General features: G+C 45.8%; 1 protein-coding gene across 1 annotated transcript in view; it reads left to right on the top strand.

Moving 5' to 3' along the window:
• KNTC1 (kinetochore associated 1) overlaps positions 1–25,523 on the top strand; it is a 521,537-nt gene that overhangs the window by 456,852 nt on the left and 39,162 nt on the right. The window contains exon 61 of the mRNA XM_073627545.1: positions 8,323–8,412. Within this exon, the coding sequence (XP_073483646.1) occupies positions 8,323–8,412 (90 nt within the window). The remainder of the gene's footprint in view (positions 1–8,322; positions 8,413–25,523) is intronic.

The following is a 25,523-nucleotide window of genomic DNA, read 5'->3' as shown; positions in this document are numbered from 1 at the left end:
GAGGAACCTGAAGAACATATGATTGGGTAGATCCTTTTCTCTTTTTAAAGCATCAAATGTGACTAGTTGTCCTTGGGCAACTATATCCCCCAGGGTCATGACTCCATATCTGGCCCACACAACCGGGTCAGGGATGGAGTGAAAGCGAGGCAGGCGGGGGTTACCCCACAGGGGAGTTGCTGGGGACCAATTACTAGGTCCCCGAAATAGCGTATTAACAGTGTCCCATACCTTAAGGGTTGTTTTTATGGGACAGGTCACATCTGGGTTGGATCTGGGGCCTCTATGCACCAAGTTCCTCAACTCTGCATAGGAGCCGATCAGCGCCGCCTCCAAGGAAGCGGCCGGATTAGCCGTCTCTTCTGAGAACCACCATTTTACCGTTACTAATACCGCTGCCCAGTAGTATTTTAGGAAGCATGGTAAGGCCAGACCCCCCAAGGTCCCTGGTAGTTGCAGTGTTGCCCTGGCTATTCTAGGAGTTTTCCCATTCCAAATGAATGAGGTGATAATGCTATCTAAATGTCGAAAGAAGGTCATTGATATAGGGATCGGGGTCTGTCGGAATAGGTATGTAAATTTAGGTAAAATTGACATTTTGATTAAGTTGACACAGCCAACCGGGGTCAGTGGTAGGGATCTCCATGTGTTACATCTTTGGGATAGGTGGTGAACCACAGGGTTTAAGTTTAAACTGATATATTTTTTTAAGTCTAGGTGTATTTCTACTCCTAGGTATCTAAACTGGGAAACCCTACGGAGTTGTCCATCCGTCTGCAAGGAAGTAGACCCCGCCCGCAGGGGAAACAGTATCGATTTTCCCCAGTTGATACATATACCAGAGAATTTCCCAAATCTATTAATTACCGAGAGAGCCTCCGGTAGGGAGGCACCGTCATCTTTAAGATAGAGTAAGGTGTCGTCAGCATATAACGACACCTTTTCCTGTAGAGGACCCCTCGGAATTCCCCTAACCCCGGGTGTGGCCCTTAGAAGGGCAGCCATCGGCTCTATTGCCAGGGCAAAAAGGCCCGGCGAGAGCGGGCACCCCTGCCTGGTTCCCCTACCCAAAAGAAAGGTCAGGGAGAGTACTGTACCTGTGCGAACTCTGGCTGTAGGGGCCCTGTATACCATCCTGACCCAGGAGATAAAGACCGGGCCAAACCCGAATCTGCGGAGAACCTCCCATAGGTAGCCCCACTCAACAGAGTCGAAGGCTTTCTCCGCGTCCAGAGAGGCCACAACTTCGTCTCAGGTATCCTCCTCCCCGGAGGCCAGGACAGCAAACAACCTGCGGATGTTTATGTCTGTGCCCTTTCCAGGCATGAAACCTGATTGATCTTCATGAATTAGATCAAGTATTATTTTGTTTAACCGCTGGGCCAAAATTTTGGTTAAAATCTTCGCGTCCGAATTAAGTAAAGATATAGGTCGATATGAGGGACATAGTTGGGGGTCTTTTCCCGGCTTTGGCAGGACCACTATGATGGCTTGTGACATGGATTGTGGAATCTCCCCAGTACGCAGGGTCTCTGTAAGCATTGTGTGCATCCTAGGCGCCACCTCGCCCATATACAGTTTATAAAATTCAGGAGGTAGGCCGTCCAGTCCCGGTGTCTTCCCCGTTTGTAAAGAGCTGAGAGCCCGTTGGACCTCCTCCAAGGTTATTGGAGCTTCGAGGTCCTCCCGTGCTGCAGCCGTTAGGGTCGGAAGTGTTATTTCGTCTAGGAATTCCGAGAGTTCCTTCGCTGAGTATTGTGCCCTAGATGAGTATAGGGACGAGTAATACTCAGCAAAGCAAGCATTTATCCCCTCAGGGTCTGATATTAGGGTGCCGTCATTCTTGCGGATACGAGCTATGGTGGACACAGGGGACTGCTCCCTGGCCAACCAGGCCAAAAGCCTACCTGTTTTTTCCCCTTGCTCAAATATTCTTTGAGTTTGGGCTAGTTGGCGTTTGTTTGCCTTGGCTACCCTTAGTAGCATTACCTCCCGATAGGCAACCTTCATGTCTTGTGCTATAATAGGGTTGGCCGTGAGGGTGTATCTGGTCTCTAAGTCCCAGGCTTTGGTCTCTGCCTCTTCCACCAGCATCTTATTATTTCTGCGCTCTCTAGCTATGGATGACATATAGCAGCCTCTGATGTAGGCTTTAAAAGTGTCCCATATCATCCCCGGAGTGGAGGAACCCACGTTGGTCAACCAAAATTGTTTTATCTCCTTTACTATCTCAATTTCTATGGTAGGATGTTCAATCCAGAATCGGGAGAGTCGCCAAATTCTGTCCGCCTGTGGAGTAGAGGTTTGCAGTATGCATAATAGCGGGGAATGGTCAGAAATTCCCCTCGGCAATGTATCAATATTTATAACTTTGGGAAGCATGGGTGAGCTTGCGTAAAGGAGGTCAATACGTGATAATGAGTTGTAGGAGGAAGAGTGACATGTATAAACTCGTTCTGTTGGATGTTTCCAGCTCCATACATCCTCTAATCCCAGCACCTGCGCCCATCTAGTTAGCACAGAGTCTGTAGCTGGGTCCGGGGACATTTTATCTATTGACGGGTTAGGTGTGATATTAAAATCCCCCGTGAGAATTACATTGTCTGTGGGGAATTGCGCAATTATAGTAGTGATCTTCTGCAGTAGGGAAATGTTAGCCGGTGGAGGCAAATATACCCCCACTATGACCATTGCCAATGCTTCTATATTAGCGTGGATTATTATGTATCTACCTTCTGGGTCTATGAGAATATCAAGGGGTTCAAAATTGAGTGATTTGTGGATCAATATACTAACCCCCCTGGCGTAATTAGTGTATGTGGCATGATAGTGGTGTCCCACCCATGGTTTCTTTAACCCCAACACTCTGCCCCCCATCAAATGTGTCTCTTGAAGAATACAAATACTGGGCGTATATTTCTTAAAATATTCAAAAACTAGTGAGCGTTTAATTTTGTGATTAAGACCCCTTACATTCCATGACAATATTTTCAGCTGAGCCATATCACAATGTGGTATATATTTCTTTCGGAAAACCATGTATTGTTAAAATATATAGATAACTCCTTCCCATCCCTCCCCCTTCCCTCCAAGGGACCCATCCTCCACCCATGGGCAATAATCAGTCTGGAAGCCTGAAGCATGTATCCTATGCCTTTGCTATTGTCAAGCCATCTATAGGAGTCTTCCCTTAAATAATGAAGCGAAAAACAACGAACAAAAATTAACTTTAAACAACCTAAACAAAACGTCCCTCCCATCCCTCCCCACACCCCATTAATTAAACCTCGGGGTGTTTGAGTACCCATAACAACCAAAATAAAAGAAAATAAAAAAGCAAGAAAAGACAAAAAAATAGGAGGAACCTCCTAGGGGGCGGTGTGTAGCAGTTGGCACACCTAGGACCTAATTATCTTAGCGTGAGATCAGAGACCGCACTACTCATTGCATCTGCAGGCCTGTGCTGATAATAAACAACGAGAGGGGGAAGGTAAAATAAAGATACCTTATAAAAAAGAAGAAAAAACCTGGAGAAGGAAACCAAAACAAAAAGGAGAAATATCCCCCATATCCAAGGCCCCCTCCCTTCCATGTGGACCTGAGCAACCTGTCTGCGCTAGAGCAGCCATTAGCACTTAGATATTTCTAAGGGTACAATCTTAGTTACAAACGATGGTAGTTTCTATAAACCTGTAAAAAGTAAAAGAAAGTTGGTTAAACAATAGAAGCAGTCACTTAGAGTCCTCTTGAAGAGTCAGACCACTTAACAGAATTCCACCATTAACCCTTCCCTCCACCACCCATCTCTAATAACAGGATGAATATTGGTTATGTGGGGCACTATGTCTCGCATTCTCCCCCTTTTCCTTTTCTCCTCCCCCGTCAGCCCCGGAGTCAGTAAATACAGCAACAAAGTTCCATGGGTCCATACCGTCGGTCAGGACTGCCAACATCCGAATAGTTCCTTTAGGGGGAGAGAGGAGCCCCAGGGAAAGGAAAAAAAAAAGGGGGGAAGGGGGGGGGGGGCGGGGTGGGAATACATTCCAGCAGACCATATTTAACGCACCCCCATCGACCCCCCCAATCCCTCGACACAGGACTGTTCAGGAAAGCAAGTATCCATCCCCTATTGTCTGGTTAGCTGTTCGGCAATACTCCCCACAGATAATCAGGCCCCTCAGGATTCATGTATTCCATAGTGCCCGGACAGTGTGTCATTTACCAATAGGGGTGGGGATTATTAGAGATAGCAGGCTGTAAATCTTACCACCGGTCATCACCAGGTAGATGGAGGGTTAGGCTTGGCATACTCCATACGCCGTATCAGTGATTGCGTGGCAGGGATTCAAGCCATCTGGCTGCTTCCTCCGGGGAGGTGAAGAATTTAGTAGTTTCGCCATCCACTACCCTGAGTCGTGCAGGGAATAACATGCTGTATTTTAGTCCCTTAACGCGCATTTGGGCCTTAACCTGGTCGAATATCCTGCGTTGCCTCTGTGTTTCCACGGAGTATTCAGGAAATAGCATTATCTTCGCGTTCTCGGTGCGCAGCTCTCCCACTTTCCGTGCCTCTCTTAAGATCAGATCTCTATCTCTAAAGTTCAATAAACGAAATATGAAGGTGCGTGGAGGTGTTCCCGGTGGGCCCCGAGTTGACGGCATTCTGTGGGCTCGCTCCACCGCAAAGTGTGCAGAAAATGGTGCTTGCGGGAGAAGGTTATGCAGCAACTGCTCCGTGTAAGCCTCCGGGTCTCTTCCCTCCGCTCCTTCCGGAAGTCCCACCAAGCGCAGATTATTCCTGCGATTTCTGTTTTCCTGATCTTCCGCATGCGATTCCAGCGTTTTCATTTTAACTTGCGGTATACGAAGGGAGGCGCTGTGATCTCGGATTTCATCTTCATTCTCCCCTACCCTCCTTTCAGCCTCCGTCAGCCTGTCTCTGTATTTGTCCATATCCCTTCTTATTAGGCCCATTTCTGATTGTATTTGCTCTATTTTGGTAGTTAGGGTAGTTTGGCAACCCGTGATAGCCTGCATTAATGCTCGAAACTGACTGAGTGTCTGTGTGATCTGTTTGCGAGGCCATGTTTGAACGCACTACTCCCCGTGGGCCCTGGGCTGGTGGCGATGTATTAGGTTCCTTTTGTTTCTGTTTCTGGGCGCCACAGGTTCTTCTTCTCATGCCCAGTTTTCAGTCTGCCAGGTACTATGTGACAGGCAAGGGTCCCTCAGCAGCCAGTTTACAGTATGTATCCTCCGCCCTCCGTATATCCCTGTCTCTCTCACCTTCCAGCAGGTCTTGTCTTTAGTCCCTCCGCCTCTCCCCTCCGGATGGCACCTCCGCTGGGCGTAAAGCAGCCCCTCTTCCGCCAATCGCGGCACCTGAGGCTGGGGATCGCGAGTGCCACGTAGGCCTCAGAATGGCGGATCCCTTCTGGAGTGATGAGCCGGCCGAGGGCCTCCGAGGCGGCGTGGGTGTCTCCTCTCTTCCGCTCCGGGCCTCCCCCTGCCTCCCAGCGGCGCCAGCCACAGCGGATGGATCGTTGCGGCCACTCCACGGCCGTCCACAGCACCCGAGGCCGGGGATCGCGAGGCCGCACAGGCCGCAAGATGGCGGAACGTCTCCGCGACGCCGAGCCGGCTGAAAGCTTACAGCGGCTTCATCCGACGGTCCACACCTACAATTCTCCTCCACTCCGCCGCCGGTCACAGAGCACCGCCACCCCAGGTCAGTTTTTAGAGGGATCGCTTAGATTTAAGGTAGGATTCCTATGGATGCAGTAAGGGCCGGCGGAGCTCCCTCAGATTCCTTGTCCGGCAGTGTCGCCCGGGAGCCGAACCGCCACTATCATCTGGCTTCAGCTTTCCTCGCCTCTGTGCCCGGTCTCAGCCACAACCCCACGGGGCAGTTAAATCTGTTATTAGTCCACAAACTAACGGATTTGTAGGCCTGCTGTGTGTGGAGCTCTATCTCAGCCGTCCTATCTGGTCGCCATCTTGACCACAAGGGTCGACTTATACTTAAGTATATACGGTAAGCTGTTATAAAAATCCTATTTTTATGACACGAGGCTCTGAAGGAACGGCACAGGTGGCCGTTCTTTCAGAGCGCATGCGCCAGTGATGTCACTGGCTGCCTTTTACAGTAAATCTCTCTAAAACTGTGCACGTTTAGGAGATATTTACACTACCTATAGGTAAACCTTAGTACAGGCTTAACTATAGGTAGCCAGAGATGGAAGTTTACTTTGACTTTAAGTCCTACTAGATCACATCAAACTTGCTGGTATAGCTATGTAAAACATTAAAAATAAGTGCCTATACTGTTTAAAATTCAGTAATACCCTGTTTCACCCTGCTGTTGCACATGCTCAGTTGCTCTCTATTTTTAGGCACTGCCAGTTTTGTAGAGGCCCGTCTGCTGACAGAATTAAATCTTCCTATGCTTTAGGCTGCATTCACACATGGGCGTTTTGAATCACAGGCAGAATAGCAGCCATTCTGCCTGGAATTTCCAGACGCACCCAGGTGTGAATGACAAATCGAATAATGCACATTTCAGACGCCATTCATTTGAATGGCACCTAAAAATGCGGAGCAGTTCTGCCACGATGGTTGATGATAAATTGCCCTGCAATCGCAGCAGACCGAATTCTGGTGAAGCATGGTTCCCAAAATAAGCTCCTGAACTTTTTTTGGGTGACAAGCTTCATGCATTGCGGTTTGCCACGAGTGTTTTATCACGGCAGAACCGTACCATGATTTTAAGTGCCATTCAAATGAATGGCATCTGCAATGTGCGATTTGTCATTCACACCTGGGTGTTTGGAAAATCGTGGGCAGAATCGCGGCTATTTTGCCCGGGATTCAAAACAACCCATGTGTCAATGCAGCCTTACAGCCAAGGAAGCTGCTTCTGTTTGATCTGCAACTTCCTTGGTGTTGCACACATGATCAGTTTGACGGTTTGACAGTTTGGTGGAGGAAATAAGCAGATATGACAGTTAGTAATCCCGTCATTCCAGTAATGTAATGTTTTTTTTAAACTGTTAATCGATGGGTTTAGATCCACTTTGATTTACTTATGCTCAGGGACTCTGGGCTTTAGCAAAATGGCAGTCCCCAGCAAGAAGAAACAGGAGTAATGCTGGAGGCAATTTACAGCACACACTGGTTTTGGTAGCATAATTCTTAACGTATGTTCCTTACTAAAGAAATGTTTTTATCATGTTATTATGGGTAAAGTTCTGCTTTAACCACTTCAGCTCCAGAAGGCTTTACCTACTTCCTGACCAGGCCATTTTTTTGCGATACGGCACTGTGCTTTAACTGACAAATGCGTGTTCTTGCAATGCTGTACCCAAATAAAATTGATGTCCTTATTTTCCCAGAAATAGAGCTTTCTTTTGGTGGTGTTTTTGCGCTATAAACAAAAAAAAAAAAAACAATTTTGAATAAAAAAAAACAATATTTTTTACTTTCTGCTATAAAATATTCCCAATAAAAAAATGTAAAAAAATATAATTGCATTAATTTAGGCCAATATGTGTTATGCTACATATTTTTGGTAAAAAAAAAAAAAATCACAATAAGCGTATATTGATTTGTTTGCCCAAAAGTTATAGCATTTACAAACTATGGGATATATTTAGGGACTTTTTTTTTTATTATTGTTTTGGCGGCAATCAGTGATTTTTAGCGGGGCTGCCACATTGCGAGGGACAAATTGGACACTAATTTGGGGACCAGTGACACCAATACTGTGATCAGTGCTAAAAAAAAAATGCCCTGTCACAGTATAAATGACACTGGCAGGGAAGAAATTCACACCAGGGGGGGATCAAAGGGTTAAGTGTGTGCCTGCTTTCTAACTGTGTGGGGGACAGATACACTGGAGGAAAAGAGATAGTGTTTCAGCTTAGCTGAAACACAAGATCTCTCTTTTGCTCCCTGACAGATAAGTTGTTTGCCTTGTTTACATAGGCACACCACTGCTCCGTCTCTACACAGAACGATCGGCAGCCGCCGGATTACCTTCTGCTGTGTCCAATCCTAGCGGGAGCAGCGCTGCGGCAGCACGCGTGCCCCCTACATTGCATGCCCAAATTTACGTACAGGTACGTGATTTTGCACAGTGGGGCCGCCCTGCCGCAGTATATATGCGGTGGCGGTCTGGAAGCGGTTAAGGACTTAGCAAGTAGTAAATTACAAAATGCAGACTTTAGACCCATCACATCAATGTATTCTGGAAATGCTATATTTGATGTTTAGCTAGTGCAAAGTATATTTGCATTCATGTTTTGTGTTTTTTTTTTGTGCCAGGGTTTTCTTAATGCTTGCAGTCCAGAAACGGTTTTGCTTCAAGTAGCAGACTGCATGAACACTGGGGAAGTGGCAGGCATTGCATCACAGGTGGGTCATATAAGATGTTAGCTTTTTTGTAATTTTCTTTATTTTATTAATTTTCTTTATCATTAAAACATTATACCAGCAATCTTAATTGATTATGCTATATAAGTAAGGTCTCATTCACATGGGCATACTATAGTATACACCCATGCAATAGTCTTGCTTCATTCCTGTCATTTGGGACACCGCGGCTGCTGGATAGAGCTGCCGCTTCCAGTTTGACAGCCGTGCGTGTGTGGGTGCACAGCCCTCACACACGCATATGAACAAGGCCTAAATCACAATGTGTGGATAAAACCTATATTTTCCTATTGTGCATCACAGGGCATGTTCATATCCATTACAATAGGTTATGCAGCCACCTTCAGGTGATTGGACATTTGGCAAAAAAGACCGGACTTTTTAGATTTAAAAAAATAGATGAAAGCTACGCTTAAATCACTACGAACGGCCATTGACTAGATGAAAGGGGAGGAACGACCATCTACCTCATCTCAGAACCCCAAGACCGCACGGCAGAAAGAAAAACTTAAGAAACCCCCGCCAACCCAAACCCCCCCGGCCAGCCACAGTTAGTTTTTTCGGATTCAGAGGAAGGATAGCTCTGACGATGAGTCAGGCCCGATCAAGGCGCAGAAAACTTCCAAACATCTTTTTTGGGCAGAAGAAACGGAGAAGCTCTGAAAAGCAATTTATATAACGGAAGAAATTCAAGAAACTCAACCCACTGACTCGGGTACGGGAGAGGCTGTATAGAGGGCTTCAGGAAATGAAACAAAGATTGTTTCTGATCCATCAGTCTATTAAAGGGATCTTGGAGAAAGAATGGGGAAACCCAGAAAACAAACTTTTTCCCAAAAGCCCTTAAGAGAAGGTTTCCATTTAATGAGCAGCAAAGCGTTTTCACCAAATGCCCAAAACTGGAGGCATCCTTGGCCAAAGTGTCAAAAAAATCAGACCTTTCATTTGAAGACATGGGTCAGCTAAAGGACCTGATGGACAAGAAAATGGACGTCACACTGCACAGAGCATATGAAGCAGGGGCAGCGTGGTTTCAGCCCAACATAGTTAATACATACGTGGCTAGAAACATGACATTTTGGCTGGAACAACTCCGGGGACACCTGGACAAGGTCCCAGGGACGGAGAAAGCATTGGACTTCCTTCTACTAATAGAAAATGGGGTAGCATATATGGCCGACGCTTCAACAGAAGCGGTAAGAAATTCCGCATGCACCATGGGCATAGTCAATACGGCCAGAAGGGCCCTGAGGTTAAAGCCCTATTAGGGAGACTACACATCCAAAAATTAAACTGTGCATTATCCCCTTTGATGGCAGTTTACTATTTGGTCTTGAACTCGAGAAAGTTTTAGAGAGGTAAAACCAAGGGATTTCCCTTCAAAAAAACAAAACAAAGGGCAAAAAATGTTTTTTTTGGTTTGCAAAAACAAGAAGCCCAGACAAAAAGCCTCCGCGAAGTTGGGCCTTCAATAAGAATAAAGGGATAACCAACATCTTGTTCCGCAGCTCGGCATCTTCTAACAAACCCCAATGACGCCAGCAGCACGATGTGAGGGAGACTAATACAATTTCTTTCTTAATGGCGAGCATTCTGCTCAAACCATTTCATCCTGGAAATAGGGCAGGGATTCAAAATAGAGTTTACATTGAGTCCTCCGACAAAGTTCCAAACCACAAAGGTTCCAGCCTTCTCACGGCAAAGCAAACCCATGAAGGGAGCAATCAGGAATTTTCTGAAGAAAAAAGTGATAACCAAGATATACCCAGGTCATCACACCCAGCTGGGGTGGCAAATCAATCTAGAGAAGTCGAACATAATTCCCTCTCCAAAAGGCTACACGACTACACAAAAGATCATACTACCAGAGGACAAGGTAGCCAAACTAGTCAATGCGGTGGAACAATTGAGAACCTCAAGTGAAGGGACAAGAAGAGGCATAATGTCCCTGTTGGGGCTCATGTCGGGCTCAATCCCGGCGGTACAATGGGGCCAGATACACATGAGAGCCTTCTAGCGCCATCTCTTAAACAATTGTGAGGGAAATGTGAAATCATTGGCGGAAGTGATTCCCATTCCCAGAATCATCAGGCGGTCATTGGCATGGTGGATAAAGAGAGACAACCTGGCGAAGGGCAGACTGTGGCTCCCCCTCGATCCTTCATCTAGATGGGAGCTCATATAGGGCAACAGGTCAGACAAGGAACTTGGGAACCAGAGATGTCAGAAGTCTCCTCCAACTTAAAAGAACTGACGGCGGTGCTAAAAGAGCTACTGGCCTTCCAGGAGTCAGTAGCGGGAAAGCATGTCCAGATATTGTTGGACAATGTCACTACGTGGCATATATAAAGCATCAAGGAGGCACAAGGTCGAGACCCCTTTTGAGGAATGCGCACAACCTTCTCTCATGGGCGGAAGCTCAGTTGATATTTTTAACAGCGGTACGAATCAAGAGAACATACAATACCCTAGCGTATCTCCTGAGCCGAATACAGCTGGACCCAGCAGAATGGGAACTGAACCACAAAAATTTTTCAATGCTTACTGCAAAGTGGGGCCTTCTGGAGGTCGATCTTTTCACCCTGGCAAAGAACAAGAAAGTGACAAAGTACTTTTCTCTGAAAAGAGAGGAAGACTCACTAGGGGTAGACTCCCTGGGGTTCCCATGGAGGTTCAGTCTAGGGTACGCTTTTCCTCCGGTACTTTACAGCCTTTTCATGCATTTCCTGTACATGCATTACTAGAAAAACTTATTTATGCTGAATGGGATCACCCGGATAAGCACTTTCTCCCTCCAAAGAGATTCTCAGCTCTCTATCCTATGGAGGAAAAATTCACCAAAAAATTGAATGTATCAGCAGTTGACGCTGCGATTTCCAGTGTGAATAAAAGTCTAACTTGCCCAGTAGACAATGCACAAATGCTTAAAGATCCAACAGATAGATGGTTGGAATTTCTGTTAAAATCCTCTTTTTCCTTGGCAGGGGCCCTTACTCGGCCTGCAGTCGCTGCAATAGGCATCTGACAGCCCCTTGAGAAGGTCCCTGCACAACAGGCCCGCGATTTGGCCCGAACTACCAAAGGCATTATGTTTTGCCATAGACGGCATGAAAGACTATTCACCAAGCCTTCCGCCTTGCGCTTGTACTAATACACATGCGTAGGATCCTATGGATAAAAAATTGGTCAGCCGAAGCATTTTGCAAAAGGCTTCTGACTAGTTTCCCTTTTTCATGGGGATCGACTATTTGGGGATGATTTGGACAGATACATCCAAATAATTTCTAGGGGAAGAGTACTCTTTTGCCAGTCAAAAGAAATTATAAACGTCCTTCATTTAAGCGGACTCTTTCCCCTGCGCCAGGGGCATCCGCCTCTAGGCATTTGCGACGGCCTCCACCGTCAGACTCTAGAGGAAAGCCTCAGTGTCAGGCACAGAAAAAGACCTGGGACCGAAAATCTGCAAAGCAGAGTTCTAAAGCCTCATTATGAAGAGGCGCCCCCTCGCCAGAGTGGGGGGAAGACTTCTGCAATACTCCAGAAGTCTGGCAAGAGGAAATGGATCAGGACAGATGGGTCATCTCCACTGTGTCTCTAGGATACAAACTAGAATTTCGGGAGTTTCCACCGTCTCGTTTTCTGAGATCAAACGTTCCCAAAGATCCAGGGAAAAAGCATCTCTGTTTCGGGCATTAGACAGATTACCGGCTCAGGGGGTGATCATACAAATTCCCACAAGAAGAGCAAGGTTTGGGGTTTTTATTCAAACCTCTTTACGGTACCAAAACCGACTGGAGATGTCAGACCCATTCTAGAACTAAAAAAATCGAAATCATTTCCTGAAGATCCGCTACTTTCGCATGGAGTCGATCAGGTCAGTGGTTTCTATCCTACACGGAAAAGAACTTCTAGTGTCTATGAACATCAGGGATGCATATCTGCATGTCCCTATATTTCCCACTCACCAAGCGTTTCTGCAGGTTCAAGGTAGAACAGCAGCATTTTCAGTTTGTAGCCTTGCCCTTCGGCTAGCTACAGCACCCCGGGTGTTTACAAAAGTTTTGGCACAGGTTAAGGGCACAGAGTATAACAGTCTTGGCGTACCTAGACGATCTATTGCTAATAGACTAGTTGGCTCATTTGGAGAAAAGCGTGCACATTACAACCAAATACCTAAAAAATCCGGGTTGAATTCTCAAATTAGAGTAGTCTTCCTTAAAACCGCTAGAAAGGCTGGAGTACTTGGGTCTGATCATAGAGACAGCCCAGAAGAAGGCATTCATGCCTCAGGCAAGATCAACGCCATAAGAGAGCTGGTGCAGATGGTCAGGTCGAAAAGAGATTCCTCTATTCGCCTTTGCATGAGGTTGTTAGGAAAGATGGTGGCTTTATTCGAACCGGCTCCCTATGCCCAGTTCCATTCGGGACTGTTGCAAAACAGTATCCTGTCTGGTTGGAACAAAATGGTTCAAGCTCTAGATTTGCCAATGCGGCGGTCCCCAAAAGTGTTCCAGAGCCTCAGTTGGTGCTCGGTATTCGGGAATCTGCAGAAGGAAAAAACCTTCATACCAGTTACATGGTAACGACAGATGCTAACCTTTCAGGTTGGGGAGCAGTACTGGAAAAGACAACTGTCCAGGGACAGTGGTCCAGAACCGAAAAAGCCTTGCCCATCAACATCCTAGAGATTTGGGCAGCACATCTCGCTCTGAAGCCCTGAACGAGCAGGTTACTGGATTGTTCTGTCCAGATCCAATCCGACAATGCCACAGCTGTGGTCTATATCAAATCACCAAGGAGGCACTAAGGGTCAGAGAGTGGTGGACCATGTTCTAGAGAACTGGCAGGCGAACTACGTGAGTCGCCAGCAGTTTATCCCGGGGGAGTGGTCCTTTCACCCCGGAATCTTTCTGGCTATATGCCAAAGATGGGGGATCGCGGACGTAGATCTTTTGGCGTCCCGGTTCAACATGTAGTTGGTCAATTTTATGTCAGGGACAAGGGATCCACTCACATGCAAGACAGATGCGTGGTGACCCCATGGGGTCAGTTTTCACTGAATTAGGGTTTTTTCCCTATTAAGTTGCTGCCACGGCCTCTTTGCAGGATCAAGCTGGAAAGAAAGCCAGTAATTATGGTAGACCCAGTATGACCATAAGGTCCTGGTATGCAGAAATCGTAAAGATGGTGGTGGAGGATCCATGGTCTCTTCCACTACGGCCAGACATATTCTCATAGAGGCCGATATTCCAAGTTTGACAGGTTGGCTATTGAAGCCCACATTCTGAAGAGACGTAGTCTCTCCGGGTCAGTGATTTCTACCTTCATTAATGAAGCCGGCTTCCAGAGTCATATATTATAGACTCTGGAGGGCTTATGTTTTCTGGTGTGATGCCTAGGGTTGGCACCCTCGGACATATAACATAGGTAGAATTCTTGTTTTTTTTCTACAAGTACAGATGAAGCTGGCCTTGAGTACTATTAAGGGCCAAGTCTCGGCTTTATCGGTCTTATTTCAAAGACCGCTTGCGTCACATTCTTTGGTCTTTTTATACAAGGGGTAAGGTGGCTTATTCCGCCAGTTAGACCACCCTTGGGACTTGAACTTAGTTTTTTGCCAGTATTGTTGAAAACAGCCTTGTGAACCGTTACAGCATACTCCCTTGATCCTTCTGACAAGGGAAATAGTGTTTCAGGTTGCTATACCCTCTGCAAGAGGGTATCGGAGTTGGCTGCTCTTTCCTGTAAAAAAGCCAGATTTATTTATTAAGGTGGTTTTTAGGTTTTCGCCTAAACCAAGATATTGTCCTACCATCGTTTTTTTTCCATAACCTAGGTTCTAGGGTAGAAAACTTGATGTAGTGAGAGCGGTCAAGGTCTATTTAAATCAGACCTTGCAGTCACTGCGTCCCAATGGACATCAATGGGGCTGCCCGCACGGGGATGCACAAAACACCTGTGCATTCCCATAAGAGTAACACGGCCCTCGCACGGGGTATGCATTGTTACAACCTGTGTGAATGAGGCCTTCTAGAACAGCCAGCCACAGTGTTCCTGATCACAACCACACCAGTGACAATGTTTACCAGACCAGTGCAGCCAGCAACAGTATCTCAGATCTCTGCCAGATCAGTAGTACAGTGTCACCAGATCCAGTGCAGCCATCAAAAGCATTCCTGCTCACCCTCACACCTGTGCAGTGTTGCCTCTGCCTGTACTGACCCTGGCCTGTTTATTGACCACATTTCTACCTGTTGCCTGGACCGATACTTTGTCTGTTTATTGACCATGTTGCTCCCTGCCCCCTGAACTTTACCCATCTGCACATCCTGCTGACTGCAAGACACCAGTCCCAGCCTTCCCCTGCAGACAGCTGCACTCCTGGAACCATAGGAAATTATTTGTTGTTCCTTTTTCCAGCCCCCTGCACTTCCTGACCAGCGAACATGGCTTTGCTGAGGGTAGCCACGTACCAGTAGGATAGACTTGTTTGGCTTATAGGAATGGGGGCTACTTTGGGTGACTTTACACTAAACTATAATCCCTGACCGCTCATACAGAGATTTCCATTACAGTACATGTGTTTGTATGTATTGTTGGTTGATTTTTGTGATTCACAAGATGCAATATCCGGTACCCATGCTGCATGTAAGAAATATCTTATAAAATTGACAACTTTGTGTAACAAAAGTGTAATTTTCTCCTTTACTCTTTACTGGATGTTTACTGTATTCTTCCCGACAATGCTTGGTCCTAGATACTCCCTACAGCTGGCATGGACCATTTTTTGCTGCTTTTAATCTTAGAATGTTTAAAGTTATGTTCATTGCCATCGTCTACCGGATACTTTTGTTTTGCTACAGCAATGCTTACCCCTTGGAGAGGGGTTAGTGTTTAAAACTGAGCTGTTAACAGTGTATTTTTTTTCTCCCCCTGCATGGCGAACATAGTATTCTCATTTGTTGTTACCTTGCTTGTGATGGCCTTTATATCATCCAGTAAAATGTTTGAAATCAAAAAATACATTTCCAGTTTCTTTTGGCATTTTCCAAAAATGCGGCAAAAAATACATCTTCAAAAGACTCATTATGCCTCTTAGAAAGTCTCACATGTGGTATCCCCTCCCCATAGGTGGAGTAGCATAATGTGTTTTGAGGTGTAAATCTACGTATGTCTATGATGTGTTTTAGAAATATCTTATTGATTGACAACTGTGTAAAAAAGAAAATATATGCATTTTCATATTCTTTCCACGTTTTCCAAAAACTTGTAGCGAAAAAATGTTAAAGCATAAAACAACACTATGCCTCTTAGAAAATACATTGGGGTAATTACTTTCCAAAATGTGGTCATTTTTGGATGTTTCCACTGTCCTGTTCCAGGGCCTCTAAATATATGACAGGCAGTCAAGAAAATAGCTGTGTAGTATATGCTCCTAGAAAGCATGAAGGTTCCTCCTTGGATTTTGGGCCTTTCTATGTGGTTAGGCTGTGAAAAAGTCTATCATATGTGGTATCCCTAGAATATTTGAATATTTATGGAATTAAATTGTAAGTATGTCTGTGTTGTGGGTGACAAATAAGTTGTTAAAATGACAGCTTTGTGGGGAAAAAAATACATTTTATTTAATTTCTTCATTCTCCAAAAAATTGTGGCAAAAAACTAAAACTTCAAAACATTCACCCTATTCAACATCTCTTTTGAGCATTTTACAGTATCTCACAAAAGTGAGTACACCCCTCACATTTTTGTAAATATTTTATTATAACTTTTCATGTAAATTTGCTGTCCCCTTAAAATAACTCAACACACAGCCATTAATGTCTAAACTCCTGGCAACAAAAGTAAGTACACCCCTAAGTGAAAATGTCCAAATTGGGCCCAAAGTGTCAATATTTTGTGTGGCCACCATTATTTTCCAGCACTCTTGGGCATGGAGTTGACCAGAGCTTCACAGGTTGCGATTAGAGTCCTCTTCCACTCCTCCATGAGGACATCACGAAGCTGGTGGATGTTAGAAACCTTGCGCTCCTCCACCTTTTGAGGATGCCCCACAGATGCTCAATAGGGTTTAGGTCTGGAGACCTGCTTGGCCAGTCCATCATTGGCAATGGCATTCATGGTTCCCTCTTTGAACTGTAGCTCCCCAGTGCCGGCAGCACTCAGGCAGCCCCAGACCATGACACTCCCACCACCATGCTTGACTCTCCATTAAAGCACACTTGTCTTTGTACTCCTCACCTGGTTGCCGCCACACACGCTTGATGCCATCTGAACCAAGTTTATCTTGGTCTCATCAGACCATAGAACATGGTTCCAGTAATCCATGTCCTCAGTCTGCTTGTCCTCAGCAAACTGTTTGCGGGCTTTCTTGTGCATCATCTTTAGAAGAGGCTTCCTTCTGGGACAACTTTGATGCAGTCTGCGGCGTATGGTCTGAGCACTGACAGGCTGACCCCCCACCCCTTCAGGAATGCTGGCAGCACCCATACGTCTATTTTCCAAAGACAACCTCTGGATATGACGTTGAGCAAGTGCACTCAACGTCTCTGGTGGACCATGGCAAGGCCTGTTTTGAGTGGAACCTGTCCAGTTAAACCGCTGTATGGTCTTAGCCACAGTGCTGCAGCTCAGTTTCAGGGTCTTGGCAATCTTCTTAGAGCCTAGGCCATCTTTATGTAGAGCAACAATTCTTTTTTTCAGATTCTCAGAGAGCTCTTTGCTATGAGGTGCCATGTTGAACTGCCAATGACCAGTATGAGTGAGAGCGATAACACCAAATTTAACACACCTGCTCCCCATTTACACCTGAGACCTTGTAACACTAACGAGTCACATGACACCGGGGAGGGAAAATGGCTAATTGGGCCCAATTTGGACATTTTCACTTAGGGGTGTACTCACTTTTGTTGCCACCGGTTTAGACATCAATGGCTGTGTGTTGAGTTATTTTGAGGGGACAGCAAATTTATACTGTTATACAAGCTGTACGCTAACTACTTTACATTGTAGCAAAGTGTAATTTCTTCAGTGTTGTTGCATAAAAAGATATAATAAAATATTTACAAAAATGTGAGGGGTGTACTCACTTTTGTGAGATACTGTATCTGTACATATGTGCATGATCCTTTGGTTGTGTTGGTCAGTGGAGCTGCCTTCTAAGAAACCGGTTGAGAGGCCTTGTTTTGGCCCTGCCTTGGATGATTACATCCAATAGTAACTGTGGTTAAGAGTACCCTGTTATCGCTCAAAAAGAAGGCAAAGTCGGTGGTGCAGAAATCTACTCCTCCTCCTGCCTGCAAGAAGCATTCCTTCCATCCATCTCAGGCCTCTGTTTCTAAGTCTAAGCCCAACAAAGATTTATGCAAGAAGCCATGTACTTCAAAACCCAATGAACTGTCCTCCTCCCAAGGAAGGTGCACCCCCACTCACTCAGGTGGGGTAGGGTTGCTAGACTTTAAGGATGTTTGGACCAGGGAGATTGTGGATGAGTGGGTCTGCAGCATAGTAACTTGAGGCTACCAGCTGGAATTTCAAAGCCTTTCACGCTTCGTGCTCTCAAATGTATCCCTTGAATCCACAAAAAAACTAAATCATCCCGATCATTAGTAGTACTGGAGAAGCTCTCTGTTCAGGGCACTTGGTCTTCGAAGGAGAGGAAATCCACATCCTGTAGTTGAGAGTAAATGTGACTAGTTCTCTTCTAGGTCTTCCGTCTCAGTTGGACAAGCCATGTCGTGGCTTGTCAAATTCGGTGTGGACAAAAATTTGGCCCGGAGTACAATCAAGGGTCAGATTTTGGCCTTGGCAGTTGTTTTCCAAAGACCCATTACCTCTCATTCCTTAGTGCTTGGATTTGTGTAGGGCTGGAGGGCCACCAGTCTCAAACTGGTGGCCCTCCAGCTGTTGCTAAACTACAAGTCCCATGAGGCATTGAAAGGCTGACAGTTACAAGCATGACTCCTCCAGGCAGAGACATGATGGGACTTGTAGTTTCGCAACAACTGGGGGGCTGCCAGTTTGAGACCCCTGGTGCGTAGGGTGTCAAGTGCATTGTTTTACTGGAAATCTTCTTTTGAGTCAATCTGAGACATTCCCTTAGTGCTTCTGAAAAGGAAGGTAGTCTTGGTTGCTGTTACTTCAGCTTTCAGGGATGCAGAGTTGGCAGCTCTTGACTGTAAGGAACCTTTACTTATAATTCATCGTGATAATGTGGTTTAGCAGCCTCAGCCCTTTTTTTTTTTTCCTAAGGTGGTTTCTTCATTCTATCTAAGTAAAAAACACAAAGGCGCTTCTAAGTGCAGTATTAAGGAGTATTTATTCATAAAAATCGGTTAAAAACACTTACAATGTAGTAGATCAAATAAGCATCTCAGTCAGCATAATAGGCATCCTGTAAAGTCCTTCACCTCTAGGGGGAGGGAAAGCTGGCCCACAGCTGTGACAGGAGAAGGAGAAGCGAGGAAGCAAGATAACCGATGGACTTCCAGGACAGAGCTGACGTCAAGGGTCGGTAACGCGTTTTCGGAGCATGAGCAATTCGCTGCTTCATCAGACCTATGTTCCTGTGTATGGAATCGGCTTTTATGCAGCCAGAGGGAGGAGAGGAGGGGGATGGACTAAATGGGAGGGCTAATTAGTAAACTCCGCCGATGTGCACAGAGCCAGCAATGGATCTGAAAGCACATATTATGAAGCCAGCGGTCTGAATACATTGTTAGATCTAATTATACCAAAAGAGGAAAGGAATTGTTATTTATGCTATTGTCTCAGGTATCAGTGGTAGTGAAAATAAAAGCAGGTATTGATACATTATAATAGAAATAACCGTATCTAAAAAACCTGAGTATGAAGAGTGTCCACTGGTATTGTTACACTTGCATTTATCTAAGCACATGTTTAAACATTATGCACAATTAAAGGAACAAGATAAATTCAACAAATAAAGGCAACCATTTCTCCAGTCTTCCGCCTTTCTTTGCCAAACATTGGCGGCATGTCGCACCGGTTAGCCCTAACGGTTCCATAGGCATCTGTTTTGTTTTGCAGAAGAAACTCATAAAGTTCAGGAGATGTTTAAAAGTTGTCGGTTGTCACGCAGTAGCCCTGACTTAGCAATGGCTCAATGAGTGAAAGAACTGAAGATGTTGCCATTCCATAGTTGCTGTATTTTGGATTGAATTTTGTTCCTTTTCCAGTGTATATGACTGAATTCCAAATGTAACCAGTTGACGATTCGCATAGTATGTAGGATTTTACGCCAAATCGTACTCTTTGATGCAATGTATTCAGAGGCGGCTCTAGGCTTTGTGAGGCCTTAGGCAAAACTTAGACATGAGGCCTCACTCACACCCATAATGGGAAAAATAATTCAAGCAATAAAAAACAACGGTGTGCCCCCCCACAGCACTGCCGACTTCCCTCCTCTGCCCTCACGCTGACTGCTGTTTGTGTGTGGGGGGGTCTTAAGGATGGAGGCCAGGAAAAGGCCCCTACCTTTTTAAAAACAAACACAGTGAGTGATTGGAACTGATTTGTGTTTACTATACTTTAGTTTATGAATTAACAGGAGCCTCTGTCTCCTGTTCATTCATCTGCAGTGCAGCTGAGGCTACAGAGAAAGGAACTGGGGAATGTGTTTGCTCATTTCCTTTCTCTGTCTCAAAAGTGAAACTTCAGGGGTCTGTTTAGGCCCCTGATATCTCACCAAAGAAACCAAAAAACTCTCACTAAAAATGTAAAAAAATAGATAAAAAGATTGTAAAAAATAAAATAAAAAAACACTATAAAAAACAAAAATAAAAAAAAAGACTAAAATTTCTTATCAAACTAAAAAGCCATACCTAATAGGTAGCATAATTTAGCCACACATACAAATGTTTCTGTATGGCACGGGTCACCTTCTCCCTAGTAAGGGCCCCTACTGTACAATGGCGGTAAACTTGAATAGGAGGGGGAAGTGGAGGGTATGCGGGCGGGTAGTATGTACTTGAGAGGGGTGCAGAGTGTATGGTGGTGGGTAGTATTTTGCATGAGAGGGGTGCAGAGTGTATATAGGTGGGTAGTATGTACATGAGAGGAGTGTATGGTGGAGGGTAGTATGTACATGAAAGGGGTGCAGAGTGTATATAGGTGGGTAGTATGTAAATGAGAGGAGTGTATGGTGGGGGGGTAGTATGTATAGGAGAGGGGTGTGGAGTGTATGGCGGTGGGTAGTATGTTCATGAGAGGGGTGCGGAGTGTATATAGGTGGGTAGTATGTACATGAGAGGGGTGTGGAGTGTATATAGGTGGGTAGTTTGTACATGAGAGGGGTGTGGTGTGTATATAGGTGGGTAGCATGTACATGAAAGGAGTGTGGAGTGTATGGTGGGGGGTAGTATGTACATGAAAGGAGTGCTGAGTGTATGGTGGTGAGTAGTATGTACATGAGAGGAGTGTATGGCGGTGGGTAGTATGTACATGAGAGGAGTGCGGAGTGTATGGCGGGGGGTAGTATGTACATGAGAGGAGTGCGGAGTGTATGGCGGTGGGTAGTATGTACATGAGAGGAGTGTGGAGTGTATGGCGGTGGGTAGTATGTACATGAGAGGAGTGCGGAGTGTATGGCGGGGGGTAGTATGTACATTAGAGGAGTGCAGAGTGTATGGCGGTGGGTAGTATGTACATGAGAGGAGTGCGGAGTGTATGGCGGTGGGTAGTATGTACATGAGAGGGGTGCGGAGTGCATGGTGGGGGTAGTATGTACATGAAAGGAGTGCGGTGGGTAGTATCAAATACACAGTGATGCATTAGTGACCAGTGGCAGTTAATTAACCCCTTTGTGCTGCATTAGTGGCACCAGTATCAGAGTTTGTGAACCCTTTCATGCTGCACCATATAGGGGTTAATTAACTCTGATACCGGTACCACTAATGCAGCACAAAGGGGTTAGTTAACTTCCACTGGTCACTAATGTATAGTAATGCAATAACCCCCTCCATGCTGCATATTACAAATACCAATGTAAATTACCACCCTCCCCTAAAGATTTAAACACTTCAGGCAGTTGACACAGCTAAGCCACTGTGACAACAGTGCCTTAAGAAAGGTTTTTAGCCTCTGCAAACTTACTTGCACTTTTCCATGGGGCTTCACTGGGTCTTTGCAGGTCTTTGCAGCAGCACTCTCCTCTGCTCTTTCATCCCGGCCTGTGAATGACATCACGCTGGGTGGGACTAGGAAGCTCCTGTCGGGCGGAGAACACTCCGCCTGACAGGGAAGTGAATGAGTTGGACACACAGCATACTCGCACCGCTGCAGTGTACTGGCGGGTGTCACGGCTGTCTGCAGCGGTGCGGACTCCGGAGCAAGCAACATTTTTACAAGGCCTCCCTGCCCCCCGGCTCAGTCCTCCCCTACGTCCTGGTGGGTTCAGCAGCTGCTGGCCCGGCAGCTCCGCCTCCACCTCCTCTACAATTCGTCTGCAGCAGGCAGTGCAGTATATTAAAGATGGCGATCCTTTACGAGCCCACTCACCCTGCCAGCTTGGGGACACTGACCGGGGACATTCCCTCTCATTCTCCCACACACAGCAGTCAAACTAGGCAGCCGCGAGGCCCCTGGGGGCACGAGGCCTTAGGCGGCTGCCTTTTTTGCCTAATTAGAGAGCCGCCTCTGAATGTATTGTACCCAGCTGAGCCTTCCCTTGTAGGCCATTAGACTTTTGTCTATGCTGATATCTCCTTCTGGCACATAGCTCCGTTGGAAATTCTTTAGATTCATTTGAGATACTTCCCAAATTTTCTTTAGTTTTGGTGCAAGTAGGTTCATCACATTCTTTGTTTTCGAAATGTAAATATTTCATGATCAGAGAAAATCTGTACTCTGAGATGACTGCGGCAAGTAATTTATTTGTTGTCCAATACCACTTCTGCAGGGGTTTCCCCACCACTCCCTAAAGTATTATTAGGCCCAGAAATTTCCAAATGTCATCTTTGGTCACTGGTTCCCACTTTCTGCTTCTTGGAAACTTTCGATGCGGAATAGCTAATTGTTGCTCTTTGTACCAGTTTGGCTCAGTAACTATTATTTCAATAACCTCATCGGTCAGAAATAATTGTAAGTATGCCAAGGGGTTGTCGTGTTCAATGTCTACTTTCATACCAGATGCTCCAGTAAATGGAAATCATGGGGGCACTGCCTGATCCAATCCACAGTCAATAGGGCACCAAGTTCGCACATCACTGAGCTCAGTCGCAGACTGTCGTCACTTTCAGTGTCTAATGACGAATTTCCCCAGGAATCACTATCCCTTAATTCTGCAAGTGATTCTAATTCACTATCGCTGTTTTCTAGCTGGTCTAAAACCGCTTTTGGCCTAAAGGGACCTACAGGGCACTGGACAAAGCTTTAGGGACAAAACTGAGGTGAAATGGTTTGATACAGTAATGTATTCCTAACAGATTACAATGTATTGTGTGTATGTTAGGTTTTGAACGTTTAGAATTTTCCGCTTGCTCCCCCCTATGTGTCACTCGCAGGGAACGGAACCCGAAAGACATGCATCGGCCGAAAGGACACAGCGGGAGGACATCGGGGGATCGTAGGAACTAGGTAAGTAACATTAGAGGGATACTATGGTTTAACCTTAAGTGTAGCTTGGGGTTACCGCTTTTGGTACTGAAAATTAACCTCGAACCACACACAGAATTACTGCTAGGCAGATTAATAAACAGGCACTCACCTGTCCAGACTTCCAGCGCCGTCCTCACCCAAGATTTTTTGGTCCCTGGTGCTGGCATGACGCAAACCATTTGATGGTTTAACAGTTTGGTTGCGGACACAAGTAAATGTGACAGTTAGCAATCCCATCATTCCAGTAATGTAACTTTTTTGAAACCATTAAAATCAATAGGTTTAGTTCCGCCTTATAATTTACTTCTGTTCAGGGGTCTGGGCTTCAGCAGAATGGCAGTCTCCAGCAAGAAGAAACTGGTGCAAAGCTGGAGGCAATTTTTTAGAGCGCACACTCCTTTTTGTAGCATTATTATTGGAGGTGCACCGAAATGAATATTTTGGGACCCGAAAATTCAGGATGCACTTGACCAAAAATGACCATTTTAAAAAATCTATATATTTTTATATATAGTTGTATTATATTCTACTTTTTAATTAATATCATGAACCTAAATGAATATGAATTTGTCGGCCATTATCGGCACCTTAAGTGCAAGAAAAATGAATCCCTTTAAATTCTATGTACGTCTTCACACTGGTTCATTGCGCTTCAGTTGTGGTGTTCTTGCTGCATTTTTGGTCAGTTAAAAAAAACGCACCTCGCTGTTAAAATGCATTGAAGACGCAGTAAGAACGCATCAATAACTTACATGTTACGTTTTTGATGTGGTATTTTGAATCACATGACTTATGAAAAACAATCCATAACCATGGTAAAATTATGTGCGTCTTCGGCGCCATTATCGTCACCCTTTTCTCTATCGGCAAAATGCCAATAACCCTATTTTCTCAAAGCGTCTTCCAGGACAGCCTATGAGAGGGCTCCTCCTGCCAGGACAGGAAACACACTACCCCCACCAGATAAAAGGGCGGTCCTCCAGGCCCCTTTGTCAGTTATTCGTGTTTCTTCCGGTCAGGGGGTAACATGTTCCTGGAACCTGGTCCCCTAGGTCTCATGAGCAGGGGCTCTGTATGGCTATTTGGGGCATATCACTAACCTTTTCCTCTGCCAGAAGCAGCACTCCACTGGGGAGGTTGGCTGTGCTGCTGTCTCCTGTTTCTCAGTGCTTGGAGAGGGCCAGGACTGGGATGGTGTCAGCTCCCAAGCGCTTTGCTGAGGTTATGCACTCTGTAAGGCAGCATTATCCTTTCCTCACCGACAGCATGGCTGGTTTGTGTGAGGAAAAGCAGAAAGCTGCCTCGCTCGAGGGGGGGTGGCGCTTCTGCGCCCCAAGCTGGCCCACAGAAAGTGCCGAGGGGTAGGTCACTTCCGGGGCATATAACGTCATCGTCGGACGCCGGAGACGCCGGTTCCAGTTTCCTTAAACGGCGTGAACAGGAGACGCTGGCCGCTGGTGTCTTTTGGTGGATGCAGCCAGGCTGTGGAAAGCCAAAAAGGGGGTAGGATGGACCAGTCTACAGTTCCTGCACAGGCAGTAGAGGCGGTGCCCAACACCAGCACCTCACAGGTAAGCCTGAAGTGTTGTGTCACTCTCCTGCTATCCTGTGAGTGTTCCCTCCCCCTCCCCTCTCTGTAGTAGTGGGTTATGGGGACACAACGGAGTGTCACGGTGGCCGAGAGTCTCATTATGGGTCAATTATTTTTGTCTTGCAGACCAAGACCCAGGACAAGGCTCAGGCACAGCCACCTAAAAGGAAATGTGCGGTGTGCACAAACAACTTGAGCTCCTCCTTCGAGCAAAGCGGTGCGTCGCAGCTGTATAAGAAGGCCTTGTAAAAGATGACCTGGTTGCCTCTTGCCAGAAGATGCGCCCACCTTCAGTTCCTTTAGAACACTTATTGACAGGCTCCAGACTCCAGCTGAGAGTCCGTCTTCACCGAAGACGTCAGTCAGCACTCCGCAGCAGGCAGAGAGTGAGGACTCTGAGGCTGAGGTCAGATCTACCCGCTCTTCTCCAGAAGAATCAGGGTCAGATATAGAGCCCAGGGATAGAGAATCCACTCGGGGCTCGAGATTTAAGTTATCTGTAGAGGATGTGGATGACTTATTGAAGGCTATCTATACTACTCTTGAAATTGAAAGAGGAGGAGGTTCAGTTATCCAAACATGATCTTATGTATAAAGGATTGCATAAGAAAAAATCGAGAGTTTTTCCAGTTCATAGTTCTATAGTTAATTCTATCAAACTGGAATGGGATAATCCTGAGAGAAAAACATTCTTCTCTAATAACCTAAAAAGAAGGTTTCCTTTTGATGAGGACACTGCGCAGCCATGGAATAAGAATCCCAAGTTGGACGCACCTCTTTCAAAGGTTTCAAAAAACTCGGACCTAGCGTTCGATGATATGGGCACGCTTAAGGATCCGATGGACAAGAGAGGGGATATCCTTCTCCACAGAGCCTGGGACTCAGC

Source organism: Aquarana catesbeiana, linkage group LG01, assembly GCF_042186555.1.
Source record: "Aquarana catesbeiana isolate 2022-GZ linkage group LG01, ASM4218655v1, whole genome shotgun sequence".
Taxonomy (NCBI): domain Eukaryota; kingdom Metazoa; phylum Chordata; class Amphibia; order Anura; family Ranidae; genus Aquarana; species Aquarana catesbeiana.
This window is presented reverse-complemented; position numbering and strand designations above follow the sequence as displayed.